The sequence below is a fragment of the Schistocerca cancellata genome, chromosome 1, assembly GCF_023864275.1.
Source record: "Schistocerca cancellata isolate TAMUIC-IGC-003103 chromosome 1, iqSchCanc2.1, whole genome shotgun sequence".
Taxonomy (NCBI): domain Eukaryota; kingdom Metazoa; phylum Arthropoda; class Insecta; order Orthoptera; family Acrididae; genus Schistocerca; species Schistocerca cancellata.
In genome coordinates this window covers 1,048,606,049-1,048,633,282 of record NC_064626.1, presented here as the reverse complement: position 1 = coordinate 1,048,633,282, position 27,234 = coordinate 1,048,606,049, and the positions used below count along the sequence as shown (strand labels likewise).

The following is a 27,234-nucleotide window of genomic DNA, read 5'->3' as shown; positions in this document are numbered from 1 at the left end:
GACAGTCTTTTGTTGTGCCTATCTGAGACTCAGCATCTCTGCTATATGGTGAGTAGCAACTATCCTTTTCATAATATTGTTACATTCCATTCTGGATTTTCCATTGTTTGATAATACCCAGCATGACTTCTAATAATTTTCGAGTGTGCAGTCTGATCCCTTCGACATTCTGCCACTATGTTTCAGCCCAGAGATGTCCAGCCATATTTAGGTGAGTAGACAATTACTGAAGAGCCCGGCTGGATTCACAGTATTTATGCCAAATCTCGCACTTGTGCTGGTGTCTTTCGGTGCATGTGTCAGGTGATGACATGGGTGTCACAGCCGAGTCATGTGTGCTGCCCTCAATGTTGATAGGGGAGATGATCTAATCATTGAGTATTGATTGACCCTGCCAATTCCTCTGTGACTGGGTAATTTTAATTATAGGATTCTAATTTTTATCCAGATGAAAGCTGTTGTCACATTTTATAAATTTATCGGCAAGATGCATTTCCACTGATTCTTTGGTTACTGAATCACAAAAACTAAATGAAGCAAAATTTTTTTCTATTGTATTCCATTGAGCATCCCATGGAAATAAAGTGTTCTGTTTCTGCTAATTTTAACTGCTGCCGAAGACAGATGTATCTTTGATGTTCTGTACAATGCTCCTGGACAGATCACATCATCTGGCCTATATATATGCAGCACCACACTCACAGGGAATTTTGTAAATGCCCGTTTTTTTTTTTTTTCAGTTGTTAAATTGTCTTTAATGGATCCAACCAGAGCCAAGCTCTTCACTGGTGGACAGAAGTTAACCTATCATCTACGTAATGCCAGAAGACCATGGACTTTCAAACACCAGATTCCTTCAGAAAAATATCTTATTTTTCCTAAACAATCTGCCGTTTTAAAGTCCATGGTTTTCTGGCATCATGTAGATGATACTTTTTTGTATGGGCCCACAGCACACAAGAACTGCAAAAATTCTTCTGTCATTTAAACTCATTACATGAGAACATTGAGCTTATGATGGAAACTGAAAAAGATGCGTCTTTACCCTTTCTAGAGGTGCTAGTACACTGTAAGAATGACGGGTCACTGGGACATTCTGTGTACAGAAAACACACGCACATGGATCCATATCTCCAGGCATCTAGCTGTCATCACGCCGCACAAACTATCAGGTTTCCTAGTACCTTAATACGATGGCTGTTCAATAAAAAATGATCATTTTTTTTGTCATAATTTCTCGCACTAAAATTTAATCTTATGATATTCTGTTAGCTTAATGTGCAACAAATTTGTCATAGTAGTTTCATTGTTGGGACTCCTGTTTCCCCACCTGTGAGAGGCAGGCAAGATCAGACATGTTCATATCACCTACCGCTGCAATGGAGGTAACACACTAGGAAAAATACACGGCTTTGAAATTCTGCTTTCGTCTCAACAAATCTTCAGCTCAGTCCTATACAATGTTACAGGAGGCCTATGGAGAATCTGTTCTTGCCTACAGCATAGCTTGAAGGTGGTTTCAAATGTTTAAAGAGGGGAGACAATCAATTTCAAAGGAAGGTGGACCCGGTGCTCCAGTTACTGCTCTTATGGAAGAAAACATCAACACTGCTGCTGTCACAGTGACAAAGGGTGACGAATTACCTTAAGATCACTTTCTGAAATACTGAACATTTCATTGAGTGCCACCCAGCTGTTGGTGACAGATAAAAATCACACAATTTCTGCACAATGGGTTCAAAGACTGCTGATTCCCAAACAAAAGGGCATTCGTGTGCAGGTCTGCATGCAGTTAAAGTTGATGTTAGAGGAAGATCCGGAGTCTTTTTCAAATGTAATCACTGCTGATGAAACTTGGCTACATCATTTTGATCCTGAGAGCAAACAGCAAAACGCAGTGTGGAAATCTCCTTCATCACCAACCCCCAAAAAAGCAAAAGTGGTTGTTTCTACTGGGAAAGTTATTGTCATCTCATTCTTTGATATTCATGGAATTTTATCAGCATGTTGTATTTGCGCACACACACACACACACACACACACACACACACACACACACACACACACACACACACCAGTAACTGGACAATACTACAGAGATGTCCTGAAAACATTGCTAGTCCATATCAGGTGCAAAAGACCACATTTCCGTGAAGCAGCTGGATGCTGCACCACGATAATGTCCGGCCGCGTTTTGACAATGTTGTTGGTGAATTTCTTGTAAAAAATCAACATGAAGTGCATCACTCACCCTCCCTATAGTCCGCATTTAGTTCCATGTGACTTTTTTCTATTCCCTAACATGTTGGAATTTTGTTTCTACCTCTTGTAGTTTGGAAGCAACAAATGTCTGAAATTTGTTCCTTGTTTTTTAATAGCCCTGTACTGAGGCCAAATATAAAAACAGGAGCTGCTTAAAAATCACAACAACAAAATATATTTTAAAACAGAAAAAAATTAAGGGCACAATGTAAAATCATGGAGTTCATTTCTAAGGCCACAAAAGGATGAATGAATGATTCTAAATGGGTAAAACACATTTTCAACATCTCTGATTCTAAACCAAAACCAAGAATATGAAAATAAAAAATGATTACAGGGATAAAACAAATACAGAAATTACAATAACAAGGAAAAGAAATTAATATAATTTAAGACATTATAAGAAACTGCTAAGTCCTTTGGAAAACAAATGATGAAGCGCAGATTCACAAAGAAACTTAACAAGAAGACTGTCAATAATTGGCCAAAATACTGGGAGAAACAACACAGTGAATTCATGAAAAGATTTTGAAAATATAAGATGATAGAAATCATCATGTCAGTTATCAAGTTTAAACTGGTATGATGATGAATGATGCTATACAGTGTTGCTGTCCAATGGATGGGTTTAGACCTGGCAAATGCCTGGGAATGCTACATGCCACCATGTGTAGTGCCAAAAGTGAAGTGTGGAGGATGTGGTGTTCCAGTATAAGGTTGTTTTTCCTGGTTAGGATGGGGACCTCTTATTGCATTTAAGAAAAAGCTAAATGCAGAAGGATATGGACACATTTTACAGCAATGTGTACTGCGTACAGTAGAGGAATAGATTCAAAGATTATGACATGATTATATCAGCAAGACAATGCACCCTGTCGTAAAGCAGCTTCTGTGAAGCAATTGTTCGTGGGCAATAACTTTCTGAAATGGACTGACCTGCCCAGAGTCAAAACATGAAATCACAGGAACACGTCTGAGATGAGTCAGAACGTTGACTTCTTTTTCAGCATCCCAGCTTTTCAACATCACTACCTTGTCTAGTTTTGGATCTTAAAGAAGAATGGGCTGCCATTCCTCCACACACATTCAAGACACTTCATTGAAAGTTTTCTCAGCAGAGCCAAGCAGTCAAAGGCGAAAGGTGGAGACTCACCATATTAATGAATACTATACTTTTGATCAGATAGTGCATTCACCTGGAACTGGTTTGGGGAAACCATGATAAAACAGAATTATGATGGGTGGATCAAGTAACAAAGCAACTGCTAACCTTAAGAAGAATATCTTAAATTCCATTCACTTTAGTATAAGTCTGATAAAACTGAAATATTAAGTCTCAAAACTGAAATACCCCAGAGGGAGTAGTTTTGCCTTAAATGTAAATGGAGTTCAGTTTAACTAAATGAAACTTCATAAATCACAGAATTATGTTTAAACCAAATCTTACCTTCTCTGTTTGATTATAGATATATGAGTGCATGGATAAAATTTCTGGGAATTCTATGTAATCATGCCTTTTTGTCATTCCACTACTCTGCCACGTAGTGCGTTGGATATGAAAAATAAGGCATGGAGGAAGCTGTAAAAAAGATAAGGTTCACGTAAGTGACAAGTTGAAAACTGGAAATCTAAGTAACAGCTGTTAAAAGTGAAGGCTTTTCTCATTAAACACAGAACATAGCTTGATCGTGATCATAAGTATAGTCAACTGAAATATATTTCTAAACAACTTCAGCAAAACTCTCTCTTTCTAGAGCTCCATTCAATTATTTCTCACTCAGTCTTTCTGTTCTCCTTTATCATATTTTCTAATTACATGAATTTCTAATGTACCTTTATTTATTTCCCTCTTTTTATTATTCTAGTTGAGAATCTTACTTGAATTTAAATTGGGTTCAATAAAAAGGAGATGATAAAAGTTACTTTTTGAAGTGCCATGTGTTTTCCTCATTCACTGCCCGAGGCAGTTATGTAATACACTAAAGAATGAAATGAATTTGTCTTCTTAACACTAAGTAGTTAAGAAATATTTTCCAAAATCACTTCTGCTATAGGATATTGGCGTCAACAGCACTATGATGTTCGCTATGCATTAATAAACACCAATTCCTGGAAAACTAAGCCAAATATTTCACAGGAAACTATTAAGGTTAAGAACACAAAGTAATACAAAAAAATCAAGTGCCAAGCAATTTTTCAGGTTGGTTCAGCAACATTTTCTGACATCATTTGACACAATTCATGTTATCTAGTCAATTGAACACCTGTTTTTAAACTTTGCTACCATTTTTCTTATATATCTTGTATTACCATTTGTAACTGGATTTGAGATGCTGTTTATTGTTAGTGTAGATGCACTGTGTGTCATAAAACCTGACATCTAGCAACCCACTTTGAATGTAGCAGCTTGAGTTCTACCGAGTCCCAAGAAACCACTGAGCTTCATTTGCAGAATAAAAATGCTGTACAACTTTTATAGATAATGTGTAAAATGTGTAAAATGTATAAAATGCATGTTTGACCATCAGTATTATGAGAAGGAAAGTTGCTACTCACCATATAGCGGAGATGCTGAGTCGTAGATAGGCACAACAAAAAGACTCTCACAATCAAAGCTTTCGCCCATTAAGGCCTTTGTCAGCAATAGACACACACACACACACACACACACACACACACACACACACTCTTTTTGTGGTGCCTATCTGTAACTCAGCTTCTCTGCTATATGGTGATAGCAACTTTCCTTCTCATAATATTGTTACATTTCATCCTGGATTTTCCAATGTTTGACCATCAGCCACTTTTATGTAAAACCCAAATATCAACCAGTTTCAGTTATGGGCTAACTTCACAGATAAGGGTTAAAATGGTTTAAGCCACATTACATTTGTCATTACTTAAGTAATGTAAAGAGCATGTCATGAATATCAATATATGATGAGGACTTGTAGCAGCAAACATACTAATAACAAGCGTACACAGAGCAGTCTTGAGTACTTCTCTATGTACACTTGTTATTAGTATGTTTGCTTCTAAAAGTCCTGTGACATATATTGATATACATGACATGCTCTTCACATTACTTAAGTAATGACAATTGTATGTAATGTTGTGGCTTAAACAATTTTAACCCTTATCTGTGAAGATGGGCCATGGCTGAAACTGGTGGATATTTGGGTTTAAAATAAAAGCAGCTTATGGTCAAACATGCATTTTATACATTACTTGACAGCCATTACAAATCACCTACCAAAAATGTATTGTTGATAACATCACATTAGTTTTACCAATGCCAATGCAGAACTGGTGGTTGGTAGTTTGTTTAGAATTAATCTGAGAATTTATGAAGACTCATACAGACATTACATTTGGAGCATAATTATAAGTTTTGATCTTATTGCGTTTTCTTTTTACTAGATTTTTGTGCTTTTACTATTACTGACCTGATGATATAGTTTAACTGGCAGTGGAGGGAGGCGAGCCAAACCTGTATCAAATCAGCATGACATATTAATGAGTGTGGTACACTGGCCGGCCTTACTGTAGTTTTTAGGCAATTTTCACTCTAATTTAAACAAATGCTGTGCTGCTCCCCCATCTCCATCTCAAGATATATTACACACAGAGAGACAAAATATGATAACACACAGAAAAAAGTTGCCACAATTCTCAAATAGATGGTGTAAATGACTTCCCTCCCTAAAGATAACTGACTGTGGGGCAGAAAGGGCATTCAACCACAAGCTGAATAAAATATATTTGCAAAAATCCTGAAAACAGCAGATGCCATATGATGTTGTGAACAGTATGGTATTATTATTATTAAATTATTATTATTATTATGCTGAAAATGATCATAAATTTACAAACATACTAAGTGAATATCATGAAAAGGGTAGTCGTTACCATACAGAGGATATGTTGCATCACAGAGAGAGACAACAAAAAAAGACTACTACACATTTTAGCTTTCAGTCAAAAGGCCTTCTTCTGAAGCAGAAAACACGCACACATTCACACAAGCACAATTCACATACCTGCACATTACCTCACACTTTGTGTGGTTTGTGCTTTTGTGAATGTGTGATTCAGAGGAAGGCCTTTTGGCCAAAAGCTAAAATGTATAACAGTCTCTTCATTACACCTGTCTGTGACTCAGTGTCTCTTCCATACGGTGAGTAGCAATCTATCCTTTTCATAATATTGTTGTAATTTTATCTTGGACTTTCTGTTGTTTACACGTACAACATGTGTTTACATGACCTGATTTATGCAATTAGGGAACATGTTATGTAAACTGATAGCCTTAATAGATGTTAATGCAATGTTCGCCTTTCCAGGCAACACATTTTGTTGGTTGGTTGATTGATTCAGGGGAGGGGACCAAACACCGAGGTCATTAGTCCCATCAGATTAGGGAAGGATGGGGAAGGAAGTTGGTTGTGCCCTTCTGGAGGAACCATCCCAGCATTTGCCTGAAGCAATTTAGGGAAATCCTGGAACACCTAAATCAGGATGGCCGGACATGGGTTTGAACCACTGATCTCCCAAATGGAAGTGCAATGTGCTGATCACTGCACCATCTCGCTCGGTAATACATTTTGTTGCAGAACCAGCCATTAACTGTAAAAGGTGGTAAATTACACCAAGGACAAATCACAGACAAATGAGTATTGCTTTTAAAGATAGTCCATAAGTGACAATAAAGTAGGCAGTTGTTTGGTATGAAACAACAGCAGTTTACAAATGTGTACCTCAAATGCATTGCTCATTCAAGACCTTGCGTTGCCTGAAATATTAATTCCTGACCACTGGTTCCTTATCTAAAAGTATTCAGTTAAGGACCAACTGCATAATTTTGATCCCAAATATTTTAAACACTCTGCATGTTTCTTGGAATTAATAAAACATACTGAACAGCATCTGAGTCCTTTACTGTATTCAGTTGGTAATGTGTATTTTTTTCACACACATTTTAAATAGATGGTTACACCCTGGTAGGAAGTAATGAATAAGACATCATTTGGTATTGGAGGACGAGTACATAGTGCAAAGGTCTATGTTTGAATATATAATCTGAAATTACATTACAAGTCCAACTGTTACAGTTATTTAAAACAAGTTACAGACATAAAAATACAGATTTACAATAACAGCAGGCTTCATGGAATAAAAAGGCTTATTTTGTTCCTAGTGAAAGTGAAAAATATATTTTTGAAGGGCGGGTAGGTTACAGTGTGACACTTAGGCTATATCAGACGGAGTAGTTGTTGAAGGAATATACTATAACTCTGTATATATAAATCATCTCAGCATTTTCCAAAATTAATTTAGAAAAAACGCAGCTAATCTCAACGACGATTGTCAGGAAGGCATCTGAATACTCAGGTTCCACCACTTTTTCTTATTGCCACTATGCATATCCACAATAGACAACACTACGCATCACAAGAGATCTAACAGTACACACTCTATATGCAAACTATAATGAAACAGAAGAGAACACAGTTAATGCTGACATGCTGTTAACAACAGGAAACTGAATATCTGTGGTGAGTGATCGTGTCAGGTGGAGTTGCAAACAGGAGAAAGGAGTTGGGCAACAGGAGGGAAGATCGGGGAAGTATTAGTGAGGGCTGGGAGGTAGGTCAAGCAGGCACATAGAATAGGAATGTCACACTGATGAGTTCGTTCTGCCTTTGCATTACTCCCATTGCTTGCAGCTAGAATGAGCTCACTGGTGCCACATTCTTATCCCATGGGCCTGTTGGCTCTCCCTCCCAGATGCCAGTGAACTTTTCTCACAACTGCCTCCCACTTACTCCCATCCTTTGTACTCTCCTCCCAACACAACCCCTTACCCTACTCTAGCAGCACTGCAGGTGCAATGAAGTCAACTGCAAGGATATAACCATATATATGGTTGTGTTATTGCTCAAGAAGTCAACATCCCTTTTTTTCGGGTATGAATGAGGTATCATTAGTAAAGTTTTTTAGCCATTTTCTGACATTGCATACTGATTTCCTACTAAAACTTACTATCTGTGGAAACTTTTACCATAAAGGAGACTTGACTATCACAGGCAAAAGGGCATCATAGACACCCAGCTGCATACCTATATTTTATGGAGTTAACTTATTAATCACGAATAAGGACTCCTTTTTAACCTTATTTTATTACAAATATCATTTCATTTGTTTGAAAGTACTTATAACTGGATAATTTATATACAGCTTTGTCACAGATAATAACCATGACCACTGTGGTAGTCCATTATTTCTTTCTGTTGTGCACGTTGACTTTTCTATACGAATATTCTTTCCAAAATGACAAACATATTTCTCACTGTCACCTTGAATTGTGATTTACCTATTGCTGCAATGGCCTAACATGCTTACTGTAACTGACAATGTTTGTTGAGTTAAAAGTTCTAGGTTATGCTACCATACTGACAGTCCCTGATCCGGTCATATGAGCTAGGACAAACAATACGAATACAAAACACATTTTTTGGACATATGGAAATATACATACATGGATGCACCACAAATTCATGTTTATTATTTCGTGTCATTTGATTTATTGTTAAAGACGTTTTCTCTTCATTCCCAGAATTACCCCTACCCCAATGACTACACTTATTCCAAACACTGTCATTATTGAGGGAGGGAGGGAGGGAGGGAGGGAGGGAGGGAGGGAGGGAGAGAGAGAGAGAGAGAGAGAGAAAGTTGCCATTTGGAGTGACATCTGTTGGCAATGATGGAAACTATAAGCTAGTCAGCTGTAAAAGAGGCGGTATCTGGAACGAAAAGCAGCAAAGTAAAGAACCACTGCAACTCAAGACAGCTTGGTAATGCATTTTTCAGTCTGCCTTTTACCCTAGCATTTGCTTCTCAGAGATGTGAAGATTCGCCAGAAGTGACACATGGTTTGTTGTTCACAGTAAAGAGAATTTCCATTTTCACCCATTGGATAACTAGGATGGGTTAGGAACATGCAAGCTGCCAATGTGGCAACCAATCAAAAGACCACTGAGCCACACAAAATTATTATTACCAGAATGTAGACATGTCTTCTTATTCTATACAAATTATAAATTAAAACCCTTTCAGTGTTTTTCTGCATCTATGTCAAGGGTAATCTTAGGAACTACTGTAGGAATTTTGATACTGTTTTCACTGATAGACAAATTAATTCACAAGGAAGCTTTGAGTATATAATTTATTACCACTATGCTAGACAAGTTGTCTGGCTGTAGGACTTAGTGCTACAAGTGCGAAGCTGGGATGGGTCACTAGCTTGAGCAATAGTACCTGCCTTTTGCAAGCAGTACCCTTTCAACTGAACTGAACTCTCAACACACAACTGTCACAAATATTTACATCAGTATACACTAGAAACAAATTTTACTAAAATACTATGGGAAATTGGTCAGAGTATTTTGATACCTATAACTTACAAAAAGTCACAAAAATCAGGTCTCAAAACCAAACAGTTTGGAAGACGTAATTTCTAACGCAAAAACATAGGATAAAATACCAACTCAAATGTTATAAATGTTACATCACAAAGATACAACACACCTTTCCTAGGTTACAAGTTTTAAAGATGCTAGATCCTGAAGATCTTGAATCGCCAAACACTTTTTCACAGTTCTCACAGCTTACACCATTGATTAGCTCTGGAGACATGAACTTCTCCAACAGTTGATATAATGTCGTTTTATTACGAAATACGGTTTCGTTGGGTGGCAGTGTCAAAGATATGCAGCCAAACTTGTCATATTTCACAGGTGACTGCAACAAAACGATATGATAAGCTCAAATTATAAACATATGGTAAAATCAATATTACATAGCAAAGAACAAAACTGAATAAAGAAATTACTCTCGACATGTCCTCAGAAACACTGGGAAATATGGTATTGACAACATGCTACTTGAACTGTAAGACATGATGTGACAATAAATTAATTGCTTCACTGAAATCAAGTACCAATGCATGCTCTTTACTATAACTGTAACACTAAGTAACAACTACAGTACAACCTAAAGGACTGTTTTCAATACAAAATTATGCGTGCTGTCACATCATCTTCCCTCCCTTCTTTCCTTCCTGGAAACTAATCACTAACATATGTGACAATAGTATAGTAAGTGGCAGGCACAGTAATTTTTTAACACAGCTGAATACCTCAAAGTAAATCCATGTGCAATTCAATCCACCCATAAAAAAGGGTCAAGCACAATTACCATATAGTCCAAAGACAGATCACAGGTATGCGAATTCATTCACGAAACGGAGAAATTGGTAGTTGTGGTGTACAGCATCGATTGTGTTCTCCAATGACAAAATCAAAACAAGAAATGGGATAGCATTGAGGTCATATATAAATGTGTCACTAAATTTACAATTATTAGTTCTCATAAGTAAATCTACAAAAATCTGCAAAGAACTATTCATTTTCTAGTATGCTGAAGTCTCTTAAAATTATTTGTTATATTATATTTAAAGATAAAAATGCAAAATATTGATACAGAACACTCACCGTTAGTGTTTTCATTGTTACATAGTAAAGTTTTCTATAAAGTAATGGTGGAAGATTCTGTCAGCATATTGTTGTTGTTGTTGTGGTCTTCAGTCCTGAGACTGGTTTGATGCAGCTCTCCATGCTACTCTATCCTGTGCAAGTTTCTTCATCTTCATCTCCCAGTACCTACTGCAGCCTAGATCCTTTCGAATCTGCTTAGTGTATTCGTCTCTTGGTCTCCTACGATTTTTACCCTCCACGCTGCCCTCCATTACTAAATTGGTGATCCCTCGATGCCTCAGAACATGTCCTACCAACCGATCCCTTCTTCTGGTCAAGTTGTGCCCCAAACTCCATTTCTCCCCAATTCTATTCAGTACCTCTTCATTAGTTATGTGATCTACCCATCTAATCGTCAGCATTCTTCTGTAGCACCACATTTCGAAAGCTTCTATTCTCTTCTTGTCATCCACGTTTCACTTCCATACATGGCTACACTCCACACAAATACTTAAAGAAACGACTTCCTGACACTTAAATCTATACTCGATGTTAACAAATCTCTCTTCTTCAGAAACGCTTTCCTTGCCATTGCCAGTCTACATTTTATATCCTCTCTACTTCGACCAGCATCAGTTATTTTGCTCACCAAATAGCAAAACTCCTTTACTACTTTAAGTGTCCCATTTCCTAATCTAATTCCCTCAGTATCACCTGACTTAATTCGACTACATTCCATTATACTTGTTTTGCTTTTGTTGATGTTCATCTTATACCCTCCTTTCAAGACACTGTCCATTCCGTTCAACTGCTCTTCCAAGTCCTTTGCTGTCTCTGACAGAATTACAATGTCATCGGCGCACCTCACAGTTTTTATTTCTTCTTCATGGATTTTAATACCTACTCCGAACTTTTCTTTTGTTTCCTTTACTGCTTGCTCAATATACAGATTGAATAGCATCGGGGAGAGGCATATTATTAGTTACAATCCACCAAAAATACTGCCAACAATATTATGAAAAGGATAGTTGCTACTAACCATACAGCAGAGGTGCTAAGTTGCAGATAGGCACAACAAAAAGACTGTTACAAAATAAGCTTTTGGCCAACAAGGCCTTTGTCAAAAATAGATGACACACACACGCGCACGCGCGCATGCACACACACACACATGCACACGGAAGTGAAACACCCATTCCGAATTCTGTCAACTGCTTCTGCTCTAACATTTGATAGTGAATCCCTACCACAGCTACACCCCCCACCCCACGACTGGATGTGTAATTGACACTTTTCACACATTTTCCACAACAATTTCATTCTTGGCTGCCTCCCTCCACAATGACACATATTTCATGATTCACTATTTACCTTCACTTTTCACTAGCAATTTGACACTCAGCTTCCATGAGGAGCTTCTCAGTTTCACAGGGCATAAACTTTGTGTTTATATGGCAGTTAATTGTTTGATTTATAACCACACACGTTCAACACCACTAAAATAACAATGGTGTGACTAAAGCTGCCCAGTTTCATGCCTGTATCTTTTTGCAGTTTCGCCGATGACATATACTGGAAATTGTTGCTTATAAAATGCATCCTTCTTCAAATCTCCTCCACAAATCACATTTCATCTTTTCAGCCACTGAATAATTGCAGCCCTTCTCATTGTCAAAGTTAGCAACATAATCGTGCGGGTCATTACACATAAAACACATTTCATAGCTTTGCGAGATTCATCACACAGGATGTTTCAAACCGCTTCTGGAAATTTAAATTATCCTCTTCTTCAAGATAACCACTTGTATTTTCTTAGCAAAACTTTGACTGAGAATTTTAAATACAGCATTCCAGTATGCAATGCAAGTATTAATTTGTCCACCACTTCAAGATTCGAAATTTATCTGTTACACAATATTAATGAAATTTCCATCAGAAATTCCTCTGTAAAATTGTGCATAACTAAGAAACATTTGAAATTTTCATAAATATTTTCTGTCAATTAATAGGAGAGTAGCTGAGATGAATATCTTCTGGCACTTCACATAGTGCAGATTTCCTTGCTTTTTAAAATATCATCTTTTGAACTGACATGAGTAATTTCCATAAATTATAATGTTTCTTTCTCTCATAGTTAATGTAATGTATTGCGAATACATAGAAAGAAGGATCCTTTATTGTACGATTATATGATAGCGAAACAAACACTGGTAGCAGTTACTTCTGTAAAATATCTGGGAGTATGCGTACGGAACGATTTGAAGTGGAATGATCATATAAAATTAATTGTTGCTAAGGCAGGTGCCACGATGAGATTCATTGGGAGAGTCCTTACAAAATGTAGTCCATCAACAAAGGAGTTGGCTTACAAAACACTCGTTTGACCTATACTTGAGTATTGCTCATCAGTGTGGGATCCGTACCAGGCTGGGTTGACAGAGGAGATAGAGAAGATTCAAAGATGAGCGGCGCGTTTTGTCACAGGGTTATTTGGTAAGTGTGATAGCGTTACGGAGATGTTTGGCAAACTCAAGTGGCAGAGTCCGCAAGAGAGGCGCTCTGCATCGCGGTGTAGCTTGCTGCCCAGGTTTCGAGAGGGTGGTTTCTGGATGAGGTATCAAATATATTGCTTCCTCCTACTTATACCTCCCGAGGAGATTACAAATGTAAAATTAGAGAGATTCGAGCGCGCACAGAGGCTTTCCAGCAATCATTCTTCCCGCGAACCATACGCAACTGGAACAGGAAAGGGAGGTAATGGCAGTGGCATGTAAAGTGCCCGCTGCCACACACCATTGGGTGGCTTGTGGAGTATAAATGTAGATGTAGATAATAGTGACCTAAATGACAATGAACGGCTTCTTTCTACAAACTGCTCAAACATGTCTCTTGCTTTTTCCTCAGCCAGATTTTTCCTGACGTACATAGCTTTGTTGTGCCAGTCTAACAAAATCGATGATGCACAATTCTTCTCCTGTTGTTACAACAGTGTCACTGTGCTTCATTTCAAATCTGTTGCTGTTCTGATTACTATCAGCGCAACAGGAAATAAGAGCTCACCATTCTCCTTTCCTTTCTCAATGCATTTGCTCAACAAACACATTTTCGTATGTCTCCTGATCTATGTGATTTCAAACAATTGTTTTATTTTGTCTTTGTGAAGACTTCTGTAGTGTTTACAAGAAACCAGTTGGAGTCAATGTACTGCCTTTACATTGCCCAGTTCAGTGACATGATCTCAGGATCTTTCAGAATGGAATAAGATTGTCACAGAGTGCTTATCATTGGTATTGGGGATACAGATAAATGTGATACTCTGGAATGAATTTCTACTTTGTAGCAGAGTATGCGCAATTCAAAATTTGCCACAGGAACTTTGTGCCCGGCTGTAACTCAAACAAGTTTGGAAGATGGGAGGGTGGCAGTGGCAGAAGTAAAGCTGGGAGGGCAGGTTGTGGGTCATGCCAGGATGCTACTGGCTGCAGTAAAATTTTGTTTCCAGGTTCTAGCACACAGAACCCTTACATCACATTTTCAAATGATGTTTATTGCTTTCATCCGTATTGCTCTCATCACTCAGTGGAAGAATGGTACACCATCTTCAACACCAGAATCCAGGTAACATTTAGTTCCAGATCCTTTTCCTTCCAATTAAAACTACTGGCATGTTTGACAATCTCTTATCGCCTCTACATATAGCTTATTGTAATACCTGCCCATCCTACCTAGGACCTGAGTCTTATCAAACCAGATTCGATGGTCTTCTGGCTGCAAAGTAGTATCACAAGTAATTTGTGAATGGTGAAAAAACAGTAACATACAGAAGTCAACAACTACTGTGAAGTTATACAGAAAGACGTACCTATCATTTGACGAAGTGGTTACTGTATCTAATTACTGTCAAAATAACTACACAAATTAATTTCATTATCAATCTGAACTTCCCTATCTATACAATACAAACGTTAAGTTGAATGTACAATTCCTTTTTATTGAAATATTGGTGATAATTTTCTATTATTAAAAAATAAAAAGAATTAAACATACCTCTTTGTGCAGATTCTACAGCCAAGCTCTTTTCAAACAGTTTCAAAGCTGAACAAGTTCTAACATGAGTCTCAAAAGTTAACTAGCCTATTTTATTTTCATTCATATATTTGTAGCTAGTTTCCTGGATCATTTTAAAGTATGTTCTAATAGGAGATAGATGTATGAATGAAACTACCGGAGGTCATTGATTATCTTAATTCCCTCAAAATAAAAGTCACACCCAGAGAAAATTTGATACCTAACAACATATTAAAATGACCCTTAAATCAAAATTTCATAAAAAGACTACACACAACTGACCATTAAAACAGCAGCACCACGAAGACAGCATGCATCAAATGTTAAATTAGCATGAAATGTACTACACACGATATGTGCAAATGCTAAGCATTTCAATGCAACCACAACATGGAAGTAACGCTGTCTACATTCTGTACATAAGAAAATATTATACAGCAGATTTCTCATTCAGAAGTCACAGCTGAATGTTTTTTGTTTGTAAGCTCATGTTATGCCTTGTGTAAGATGAAGAAACCTTTAAGAGTAAAATGCCGGAATTCAACAATGGCAGAATCGCGGCCTCTCGAGACTGCAGTTCATTGTTCTGTGATACTGCTGCTTGAACTAGTCAGAATCCCATGTTCGTAATGTAAATGTGGAATCAAAGGCTTCATGAGGGCTGTACAAAACGCCATACAGGATATCAACGACCCCACAAGACTGATGCCTCTCTCCAGACACGTCATATACCTCGAGACAGGAAATGTATTTGTTTGCAGTGAGACAAGTATCAATACAGACAGCGCACAATGTCTGGAACACCAAAGACTGTCAGCATGGCAACCATTGTTTTGGATTCCCTTGATGCAGCAGCAGAGTAGTGCTGCACCCGACAACAACTTTGGACATGGAGTAGCACCTCATTAACTTTCCATACGAGTCCCGATTCTGTGTACAGCATCACACTGGAAATATCCATGTGTGGAGGCTCCAAGGAAACGGACCATTATCTGATCGCATTTTTCATTGTCAATGGTCCAGCACCCGGCTAGATAGTATGGAGTGCCACTGCACACACAGCATGATCACCTCTGTTTCGCATAGCCGATAATTTGTTTAGCAATTACTACATATCTGATGTGTTTAAGCTGGTGGCTGTGCCTTATCTTTGAGGTCTTTATGACATTTTTCAGCAGGATGATGGAAAACTGCAAGTGGCCAGTGCTGCCCTGATATACCTCATACAAAGGTCTGGGCAGCAAGTTCTCCCAGTCTCTCACCTCTCATCTGGGCATGGCTAGCTGGGAAACTGGCACATCACTTATCACCAGCCTTACTTTTGATGAACTCTGGTGTTGAATTAAGGCAACATGGAAAAATGTACCTGTACCTGTTATCCAAGCTCAGTTCAAATCGATGCCCAGTTGGGTCGAGTTGCTGCTGTTCACAGAGGTGGCAGCTCTATGCACTAAATTTTCACCCTCTGTGGCCCCGAACGGAAATACGTATTATTTTTGTTACACTGTACATGCACATTAAGTAAAATTTTGTTGTTACTAACTATTCTTCATGGTGTCATAATGTGTGTGTGTGTGTGTGTGTGTGTGTGTGTGTGTGTGTGTGTGTTTTCAGTTTCTATCTCAGGTCACTTGAATGCTATCATTAATAGTTTCAACTTATTAAATCACCAGCAGATAACCTGTTTAAAAAGAGGGATTTTAAAATACTGTTGCTGTTGTGGTCTTCAGTCTAAAGCATTGTTTGACACAGCTCTCCATGCTATTCTATGCTGTGAAATCCTCTTCACCTCCAAATAACTATTTCAACTTAAATCTTTCTCAGTTTGCTTTCTATATTCATCTCTTGGTCTCCCTCTACAATTTCACCTCCCCCTTTTCCCATCAACCCTAAATTGGTGATCCCTTGGTGTCTCAGAATGTGTGCTATCAACCAATCCCTTCTTATAATCAGGTTGTGACACAAATTTCTTTTCTCACCAGTTCTATTCAGTACCTCCTCATTAGTTACATGATCTACCCACCAAATCTTCAGCATCATTCTGTAGCACCACATTTCAAAAGCTTCCATTCTCTTCCTATCTAAACTGTTTATGGTGTATGTTTTACTTTCATACACACCTACACACTGTACAAATACTTTCAGAACAGATTTCCTGATGCACAAATCTGTATTTGATGTTAACAAACTTCTTTTCTTCAGAAACACTTTTCTTGTCAGTGCCAGTCTACATTTCATACCCTGTCTACTTTGGCCATCATCAATTATTTTGTTGCCCGAATAGCAAAACACATCTACTTTTTTAAGCGTCTCATTTTTTTTAAAATCTAATTTGCTCAGCATTACCCGATTTAATCCAACCACTTTCCATTATCCTCTTTTTCTGTTTTTGTTGATGTATATGATGACACTGTCTATTCCATTCACCTGCTCTTCCAAGTCCTTTGCTGTCTCTGACAGAATTACAATGTCATGAGCAAACCTCAAAGTTTTTATTTCTCCTCCCTGAACTTTAATTCCTTCTCCAAATATTTCTTTTGCTTCCTTTAGTGGTTGTTCAATGTATAGATCGAATAACAATGGCGACAGGCTACAACCTTGCCTCATTTCCTTCTCAAGCACTGCTTCCCTTTCATGCCCTTGAGAATCTTCTAACCACCGTCTTTTTTATTTACTGGTCGTAAATAGCCTTTCGCTTCCTGTATTTTACCCCTGCTGCCTTTAGAATTTTAAAGACAGTATTCCAGTCAACAGTCAAAAGCTTTCTCTAAGTCTACAAATGCTATAAATGCAGGTTTGCCTTTCCTTAACCTACCTACTAAGGTAAGTCATACAGTCAGTATTGCCTCGCGTGTTATTACATTTCTCTGGAATCCAAACTGATGTTCTCTGAGGTCAGCTTCTACCAGTTTTTCCATTCTTCTCTACAAATTTTATGTTGGTATTTTGCAACCATGACTTATTATACTGCTAGTTTGGTACTGTTCATAACTGTCAGCACCTATTTCTTTTTTAATTGGAATTATTACATTCTTCTTGAAGTCCAAGGATATTCCACCTGTCTCACATATCGTGCACACCAATTGGAACAGTTCTGTCACGGCTGGCTCTCCCAAAATACAAGGGAAACTAAATTATAAATCAAATTAATTTCATCAGTTTCATAGTACTTTACTATGCTACTTTTTATTACCTTTTAAACACATCATCTGATGACTACCTGGTAATAAGTTGAAACCAGTATTGTTCGCTACTTGAGTGTCCTGCAGCTGAAATGTATAACAAATTTTTTTTTTACACAATGACACTATGTTTTGTTAAGATAGTATACACAGTCTGTGTTAATTACTGTCTGCAGCATCTGTTACTACACAATACCATAAAAAATTAACAGAAACAGATGAACTGCTTCAGTGACATATTTACCTTGTATTTGCATCTTGTGCATGTAGTCTTGCCAGCTAGCAGACCTTCACAAGGTGGTACTGCCCACACAGATCCTTTTACACCATGTAGGTGGGCATTTTTTAAGCCTGACTGTATACACCTAACAATGCCACTGGCTGACAATGACTGCCTACTTTGACTGTCTTTATTCTTCCAGTCACTGGGACTTCTCTTGTCCATACAATGTGGATGGTGATGTACATGTTCTTTACTGCCAACAGTAGGCATATCACCCTGTGCATGGTTAACTTCATTGTTCAGGACACATTTTTTATCAAAGTCATTTAGTTTCACCATCGTAGAACCAGCAATACTTGAGCAATCGTTCCCACCTTGAACTATGTGATAACTCTGAGACTTGTTCTCAACAGTCAAGTCAGTATTCTCTGTCAGACAAGCAAGTCCTTGCCCTGAAGATGCATCCAAGTAACTGTTTACAGTGGCAAAATTTTCTTTATCACTGTCTGAAGTCAACTCAAAATCGCCGCTCCCTTCACTTTCCGGCAAGCTAGATACACTTTGATTGGTTTCCTCTTGTTCCGCTTCAAAATCAAGCAGATCGGCAAGTGTAGACACCTTCTGAAAGACAAAAATAAAAACATAAAGATGTTAGATTGAACATATCACATTATAAAACACTTGCAAAGTTTTCAAAGTTGTTCAGGAACAGAGCAAGTTTTTAAAATGTATCAGAAAACTTCTAATGAGCCTTGCATAACATTTTGCAAAAGTATTATATGATTTAGGAACTCTTCTCATTTCCCCGCTAAAGTACATTTACATAATGACTCAGAAAGAGACAACTTTAACTGCGTGGGGGCATTGTTTATTTACTGTCCATAAAAACAGCGTGGTTCTAAAATGTATCAGTAACATCCAAAATGATTTTTTCATACTGTAGAAGTGTTTGTGTTGTGTGCTCTAACCTCCCCTTCCTCCCCAATTTTGACTGCCATAACAGACATGATATATGACATCAAAGCCAACACTTGTGAGTAGTTTGTGGGAGTTCTGAAATGCAGTACCATTTGCTTATTACAATACTTAGTACAAAAATTAATGGTTTAAAACAAATTGTTCATTATATTTACATCATTAATATCAACAAGGGTTCACACAATTGCACCAATATTCATTAAACAGACAAACACTTCAGAATACCTTTACAACAAAGTGCATTCATATGTAATATATACAATTTACAGTACTGTACGTTCCCTGTTAAGTTTCATTTTTAGTCACAAGAACAGGTAACAAACAATAGGTACACAATCAATCAATTACAATTACACAACTACAATGTTTAAGCAACAAAATAGAAAAGAATCTAGTACAAATTAACAATAAAGCCACAGATCCAGCTGATGAGTTCGTGCTTGATATTTTCAAGTGTGGTGGAAATGGACAAGTGACCATGACGGGTACCATGCTTGTGAAACCTACAGTAAAACTGGTTGAGGAATTTCAAGGTTTCCTAATTTTTCATCATCACATTTCAATAAGTTTCTGACACCATCATCGTTTCCCAGGAGGTAACAACCACTGTCATTTTCTGCCTCACAACTGAGGAGCAGAAAGAATGGTGTGGAGCCTGTTGTCTCTTGCTTCACTGTGTTATATGCAAATGTTATGATGAGCAGTATTGTATAATCTCTCTGTTCAATGTTAACATAAATGGAGAGCATATCTGGCAATGTTTTATTAAAGCTTTCTGAGAGGCCATCTGTCTGTGAGTGGTAGGGAGTTGGCATCCAGTTGGTTATAACACAATGTGAAATTACCTTAGTCTTGAGCAGAAATCTTTTCCACAGACTTCATCATCAACACACGGCACTCTGTGCTTCAAAATGATGTCTTCTACAAGAAACATTGCAATTTTTGAAGCTCTGGCACTTGGCACAGCTCTGGTGTCAGTGTAGGAGGTGAGGTAATCAGTGAGGACTATTATCCATCAATTCCCATTTATTGAGATGAGGAACATCCCCAAGAGGTTGACATGAAACTGGGGGAAATGTGCTGATGCAGGCAGAATTGATATGAGATGCTCCAAGGACACAGCGGCAATTATTTCCATCAGTGGCATTCCATTACACCTGCACATAATGTCCAACAGGTCGGTAGAGACCTGGCCAGTGATACCCGCACTTGGTCTTCTTTAGAGTCTTCATGAATCCCAGGCAACCAGATGATGGAATACCATAGAAATACTTTATAGTTCCTCTTATACAATGCTCCATTTATTAATTGGAATTTTCCTTTGTCAGTTCCTCCTCCTTCAACCCATCTATCGTTTTCAGCAGTGTTGGATATTCCACCTGTTCAGCAGCAATGACATATTTCACCCATGCTGCTCTGTTCCTCCAACGGGTTCCTTGAAAGGAATTGGTGTTTTCGTGTTTACATATGATTTTTTGTACCACTGTGATACTGCACTCCTGAAGCCTCAGTGTTCATCTTGTCAGTTGACACAACAGATCCTCAAGACTAGTCAGCCAGCATAAAGAATGCAGGTTAACCACAATGGTGAACAGTTTGCCACATAAAAATGACTACAACTAGATGGGCCAAACAGCTGCAAGGCACTCTTCTTCATTGTAGAGTACTTCATCCTGGACTTTGAAAGTAGTCTGGGAGTGTAAGCTATCGCCTCATCATCATCTTTCTGAATCTGCACTAGAACTGCATCTATCACACAATCACTAGTATTGGTGTGAAGTTCTGTTTTGGAATTCTCATCGTGAATGCTAGGACTGGAGAAGGTGGCAGTGCCTCGTTAAGGAAAGGAAAGGTCTGTCTTGCACTGTATTCCAGGAAAACGTGGCATCTCCCTGCAGTAGTTCCTGCAAGGGACATGCCTTGGTTCAGAAGTTCTATGTGACTCACCCTTTGTGCACACTCTCAGGTGGCTTGCAGAGTATTAATGTAGATTCAGTAACAGCACATTCTGAGGAAACTACTTAGATCACAATTGTTGTGGTCTTCAGTCCACCAGAGACTGGTTTGACGCAGCTCTCCTAGCTACTCTATCTTGTGCAAGCTTTTTCTTCTCCAAGTACCTACTGCAACCTACATCCTTCTAAATCTGCTTAGTGTATTCATCTCTTGCTCTCCCTCTACAAATTTTACCCTCAACGCTGCCCTCCAATACTAAATTGATGATCCCTTGATGCCTCAGAACATGTCCCACCAACCGATCCCTTCTTCTAGTCAAGTTGTGCACAAATTCCTCTTCTCCCCAATTGTATTCAGTACCTCCTCATTAGTTACGTGATCTACCCATCTAATTTTCAGCATTCTTCTGTAGCACCACATTTTGAAAGCTTCTGTTCTCTTTCTGTTTAAAACTATTTATCATCCATGTTTCACTTCCATACATGGCTACACTCCATACAAATACTTTCAGAAAAGACTTACTGACACTTAAATCTATACTCAATGTTAACAAACTTTTTTTCTTCAGAAACGCTTTCCTTGCCATTGCCAGTCTACATTTTACATCCTCTCTACTTCGACCATCATCAGTTATTTTGCTTCCCAAATAGCAAAACTCATCTACCACTTTAAGTGTGTCATTTCCTAACCTAATTCCCTCAGCATCATCTGATTTAATTCGACTACATTCCATTATCCCCGTTTTGCTTTTGTTGATGTTCATCTTATATCCTCCTTTCAAGACACTGTCCATTCCATTCAACTGCTCTTCAGGTCCTTTGCTGTGTCTGACAGAATTACAGTGTCATCAGCGAACCTCAATTTTTTTCATTTCTTTCCATGGATTTTAATTCCTACTCCAAATTTTTCTTTTGTTTCCTTTACTGCTTGTTCAATATATAGATTGAATAACATCGGGGATAGGCTACAACCCTGTCTCACTCCCTTCCCAACCACTGTTTCCCTTTCATGCCCCTCGACTCATATAACAGCCATTTGGTTTCTGTACAGATTGTAAATAGCCTTTAGCTCCCTGTATTTGGCCTCTGCCACCCACAGAATTTGAAAAAGAGTATTCTAGTCAACAATGTCTAAAGCTTTCTCTAAGTCTACAAATGCCAGAAACATAGGTTTACCTTTCCTTAATCTATCTTCTAAGATAAGTTGTAGGGTCAGTATTGCCTCACGTATTCCAACATTTCTACGGAATCCAAACTGATCCTCCCCGAGTTTGGCTTCTACCAGTTTTTCTATTGGTCTGTAAAGAATTCATGTTAGTATTTTGCAGTCGTGATTTATTAAACTGATAGTTCGGTAATTTTCACACCTGTCAACACCTGCTTTCTTTGGGATTGGAATTATTATAATCTTCTTGAAGTCTGAGGGTATTTCGCCTGTCTCATACATCTTGCTCACTAGATGGTAGAGTTTTGTGAGGCCTGGCTCTCCCAAGGCTGTCAGTATTTCCAATGGAATGTTGTCTATTCCCGGGGCCTTGTTTCGACTTAGGTCTTTCAGTACTATGTCAAATTCTTCACACAGTATCGTATTTCCCATATGATCTTCACCAACGTCCTCTACCATTTCCATAATTCTGCACTCAAGTACATCGCCCTGGTAAAGACAAGAACTGACAATTTGCAACACGTCAGCCAGTGATGCTATATGCTACTTCCCACTGCACACAGCATAGCTCGCAGCAATGTGTTTGAATATTAGTCAAGAGAGAACATTACATAATCAGAGTAATGAAAATGCTGCCTCAACTAATGCTTTGGGTACCTGATTAGAAACTGTGCACTACTTTTCAGCAACTGCACATCTTCACAACTAGTGAAGCCAACATATCAAATAAAATTCAAATGGTGGTAATCCTGCCGGAACCTTTATGTTATTTCAAAGAACCCCTTGACCCTAATATGTACTTCTAACTTAAGACTATCATTCATGGTAGAGACATTTGTTAAATGGCAGAGAGAATTTCTGCATGCATTCCATTCTTTCAGTGATTTCCACATGGTGAGAATCTGATGAAAGCAGACAACAGTCACTAACAGCAGCTTTCGTTAGCAAATATACGCATTTGCTCAGAATTTTGCTGATAAACCTCAGGTGCCACTTACCTTTGCCAACGTTTTCTTCTTAAGGCAATAATTCAATTATCTTCCAAGTGGTTATTTGTAAAAGTGGTTATTAGGTGTCACACATCATAATTAAATAATTATTAACCATATAAGGAAAAAATAGATTGCTATTCACCGTAAAGATGACACATTGAGTTCAGATAAGCACAACGAAAAGACAGTTGCACACTAGCTTTCTGCCACAGCCCTCTTCAGAGAAAGGATACACACCCAACCCGCCCCCCCCCCCCCCCACACACACACATACATACATACACACCCTTTACGCACTCATGACGACCATCTCTGGCAGTTCGGACCAGACGACAAATGTCATGTAGAATGGAAGCAGCGATCTGGAGGGGGCAGAGAAGGGGATGATTAGGATGGTATAAGTGAGGGTTAGGATGGTATAAGTGAGAGAAGAGCGCTGTCTGGTAGAGTGTGCAGGGATGACTGTCAGTCGACTCAGCGTCGGCAGACAAGAGATCGAAAAAGGAGAGGAGTGGGAAAAGGGGAAGATAGCTGGGTGCATTTGCAGAGGGTGGTGCACAAAGAGGGTAAGGAGATGAGAACAGGGAGAAGATGATAGGGCAGTGACCATTACATGGTTTTTTGTTCTTTGGGGCCTGCAGCACAAAATATGTCTTTCAATAACATGATTATTATGAATAAATCCAGATACACTGCTATGTAAATTGTTTATATTTCATCTAATTCACGATGAGCCCATTTCAGCAAACTCCCATTATCAGGTGCTCTGTAAATACACAAATAAGATAGTTTTCCACATATGCTGTTTTTTCTGACAGCTTTGGTGACAGTGGGTCAGTGATATTACATGTTTATTCCATATATGCTGTTTCTCTGACAGCTTTGATGACAGTAGGTCAGTGATATTACAGGGTTCGATAGAATCCTTGTCAGATTCTATATTGAATTTGCGGCTGAGTTAGCCCCCTTCTAACTGCAATTTACTGTAGATCGCTCATGCAAAAACCTGTGCCCAGTTCTTGGGAAAGGGCACAAGTCATGTCTGTCTACAAGAAGGGTAGTAGAAGTGATCCACGAAACTACCGTCCAGTATCCTTATCATCAATTTGTTGTATACTCTTAGAACATATTCTGAGCTCAGACACAATGACAAGATTTCAAAGAAGTACAGAGATTGGAAACTTGCTTTAAATGTTCAGACGTGTAAAATATTGCACTTCACTAAATGAAAAAATGTAGTATCCTGTGGCTGTATTATTAATGAGTCACTGCTGGAATTAGCCAACTCATACAAATACCTGGATGTAACACTTTGTAGGGACATGAAATAGAATGACCACACATGTTCATTAATGGGTAAAGCAAGTGGTAGACTTCAGTTTATTGGTAGAATACTGGGGAATTGCAATCAATCTGCAAAGGAGACTGCTTACAAATCACTTGTGCGACCAGTTCTAAAATAGTGTTCAAGTGTGTGGGACCCATACAAGACAGGACTCAGAGGGGATATTGAACATATACAGAGAAGAGCAGCACGAATAGTCACAGATTTGTTTAATCTGTGCGAGAGTGTCACAGAGATAATGAAGGCACTGAATTGGAAGACTCTTGAAGACAGACGTAAACTATCCTGAAGGTCTATTAACAAAGCTGAAACAGGGTGTATACGGAAACAATGAAAAAAAAAATTCCCGGATTTCTGGGTTAAAAATACACTTTCTCCTGACTGAAAACACGCTTCTTCAGTGTTAAGTGACAGTATATTTTCCCTTATCAATCCTTTGAATGGTTGTGGTTTTATACACAGGTGTAGAATTTTCCAGCACTTTAGAAAATGAAACTCATGGAAAAAGACACATTTTGGAAATATCTTTGACGTGCAACAACATGTACGTTGTGTATTTTCGAATTACGAAAGTATAAATTGGAATTCCACCAGACACCGCATCTTACTTTCTGAATCATTGAAATCGAGATTGCGATGCGCTTTTGTAAGCCAGTCATAGTTCATGTCACGTGATCTCGCCAGCCGATGACAGTGGATATTCAGAGCATAGGGCATGTGACGTAGTCAGCCAACAGCAACATCACTGTTAAGTAGCATGAGCACACAAACATGGAAAGTTAATAGTTTAAATTAATATACATAGTGTTGCTACAAGAAAAGCAAAGCTTTCACATACAATATTGGTCTCTAAGGTTAATAATCTGCAAAGGAAGCTAAGCTTTTGCATATAATGTTAATCTTATTCGCGCGTGTTACACTTTAAGATATATCACATGAATGTGCCAGGAAAAATTTTAATAATGACATAAATGTCTGATCTTCAGGGTTCGAAATTCTTCTAAATGGATCGTCATCAGAGTTGATTTTTAAATGAGAGTCAAACGCTCTGATTTAATAAATTCATGGTACGTTCTTGCACATAATTCAACTTACGTAAAAGGATATTTACTTTGAAAGTAACGCTTTTCAAACCACTATTCGCAAAATTTTCCCGTGACCTGTTAGAAATTGGTTCATTTCGGCAGTTGCCAGAGAACTACCATGACGTAGGAAGATCGTGTGTACATAGGTGTAAGACATTGAAAGTTCATACGTTATGTCATAAAAGAAACAAGGCATCAGAGAATACTCCAAGAGCATCAGAATTTCATGAATCATATTAAAATGTGCAGATTTAAAGTTCACATTCTCAATGAAGCAGACCTCGACCTGATATTAAGCTTTTCAGTGTGGTTTTCGGAATGTAAATTTTCTTGGAGCACAGTGTTGTATTATATCATGTTTGGTTCTTTATTATGGCATAAAGCCATACATGCTAGAAAATGAAAATGTGCACTTGAAATGCAATGAACAGTTGAAACTAGCCAGTACAGTGGAATTAAACATTTCGTTTCAAATACATTGACTGCCTCTGCGGAAAAGGTTAATAAAAGTCAAATTTCTTTAGCAAACAGACAAAAATAACTTCATTGTTCTGCAAGGCGATTAGTGTTTGACTGTCAGAAAGGTGGAAATAAAATAAAATCTGAAACTAATGACATATTTTAGCCTTCCGTAATTATTTGAATGTATTTTAATTCACTTGATAGCTCCCGGTCACAGCAAAATCACTAAATGTAAACACGGGTCACGTGGAGCCTACCCACTATAACTCAGACTGCTCTGCGCATCAGCCCCAGATCTACTATATTTGCGAACCGGGTCAATACTAAAAATCATCGAATTTTCAAAAACATGTTCATTTTGTAGCGCACGTCTTTCTGAAAAGTCTGAAACATAAAACATGTGTGTTCGAGGAAATGTAAGACATATTATTTGGTCTTAAGTATGCCAAAGTGCAGTGTCATGCCTCTTCATAAAGCATTCTTCTACCGCACGTCACTGTATTTCGCTCTGTGGAATTGAAATGTGTATATTTTGTAATGGATACCATCAAACTATATTCAGGACAGTGGAAATTGAAATGTCCTGTGGTGCCTCTCCTGCTCCCAGTCGACCGGTTTGACGGTCTGCCCCCCCCCCTTTTTTTTTTTTAAAAAAAAAAGGTCACAATTAATAGCGGATGGCATTATTTGTAGTCGGGAGAACAAGAACTCTTCACAAAAATTTGCACTCTTTATTCCCTATCAGCTAAAAACTTGCTGTTTTGTGTGACATAAAATTAAACATAGGATACATAAAACCAATAAAGACAAGAGATAAGCAAAAATTACACATTTCTTCAATCCTTAGCTCCTAGCATTTTTTCCTCTCTAATCTTGTTACAGCTTTACATGGCGTGCTTTCCTTTCTGCGAAAGAATCTATTACCTCATCAAAGTTCGTCAAGCGTTTTGCTACATGAAAAATCGAAATGCCGTTATCTAATA

At 38.1% G+C, this 27,234-nt stretch overlaps 1 protein-coding gene across 1 annotated transcript in view; it reads right to left on the bottom strand.

Annotated features, from left to right (window-relative positions):
* Positions 1-27,234, bottom strand: part of LOC126090436 (ubiquitin carboxyl-terminal hydrolase 30) — a 109,964-nt gene that overhangs the window by 28,107 nt on the left and 54,623 nt on the right. The window contains exons 4-6 of the mRNA XM_049906986.1: positions 18,291-18,890; positions 9,850-10,062; positions 3,710-3,841 (exon numbers count right to left, since the gene is read on the bottom strand). Coding sequence (XP_049762943.1) covers positions 3,710-3,841; positions 9,850-10,062; positions 18,291-18,890 — 945 coding nt within the window. The remainder of the gene's footprint in view (positions 1-3,709; positions 3,842-9,849; positions 10,063-18,290; positions 18,891-27,234) is intronic.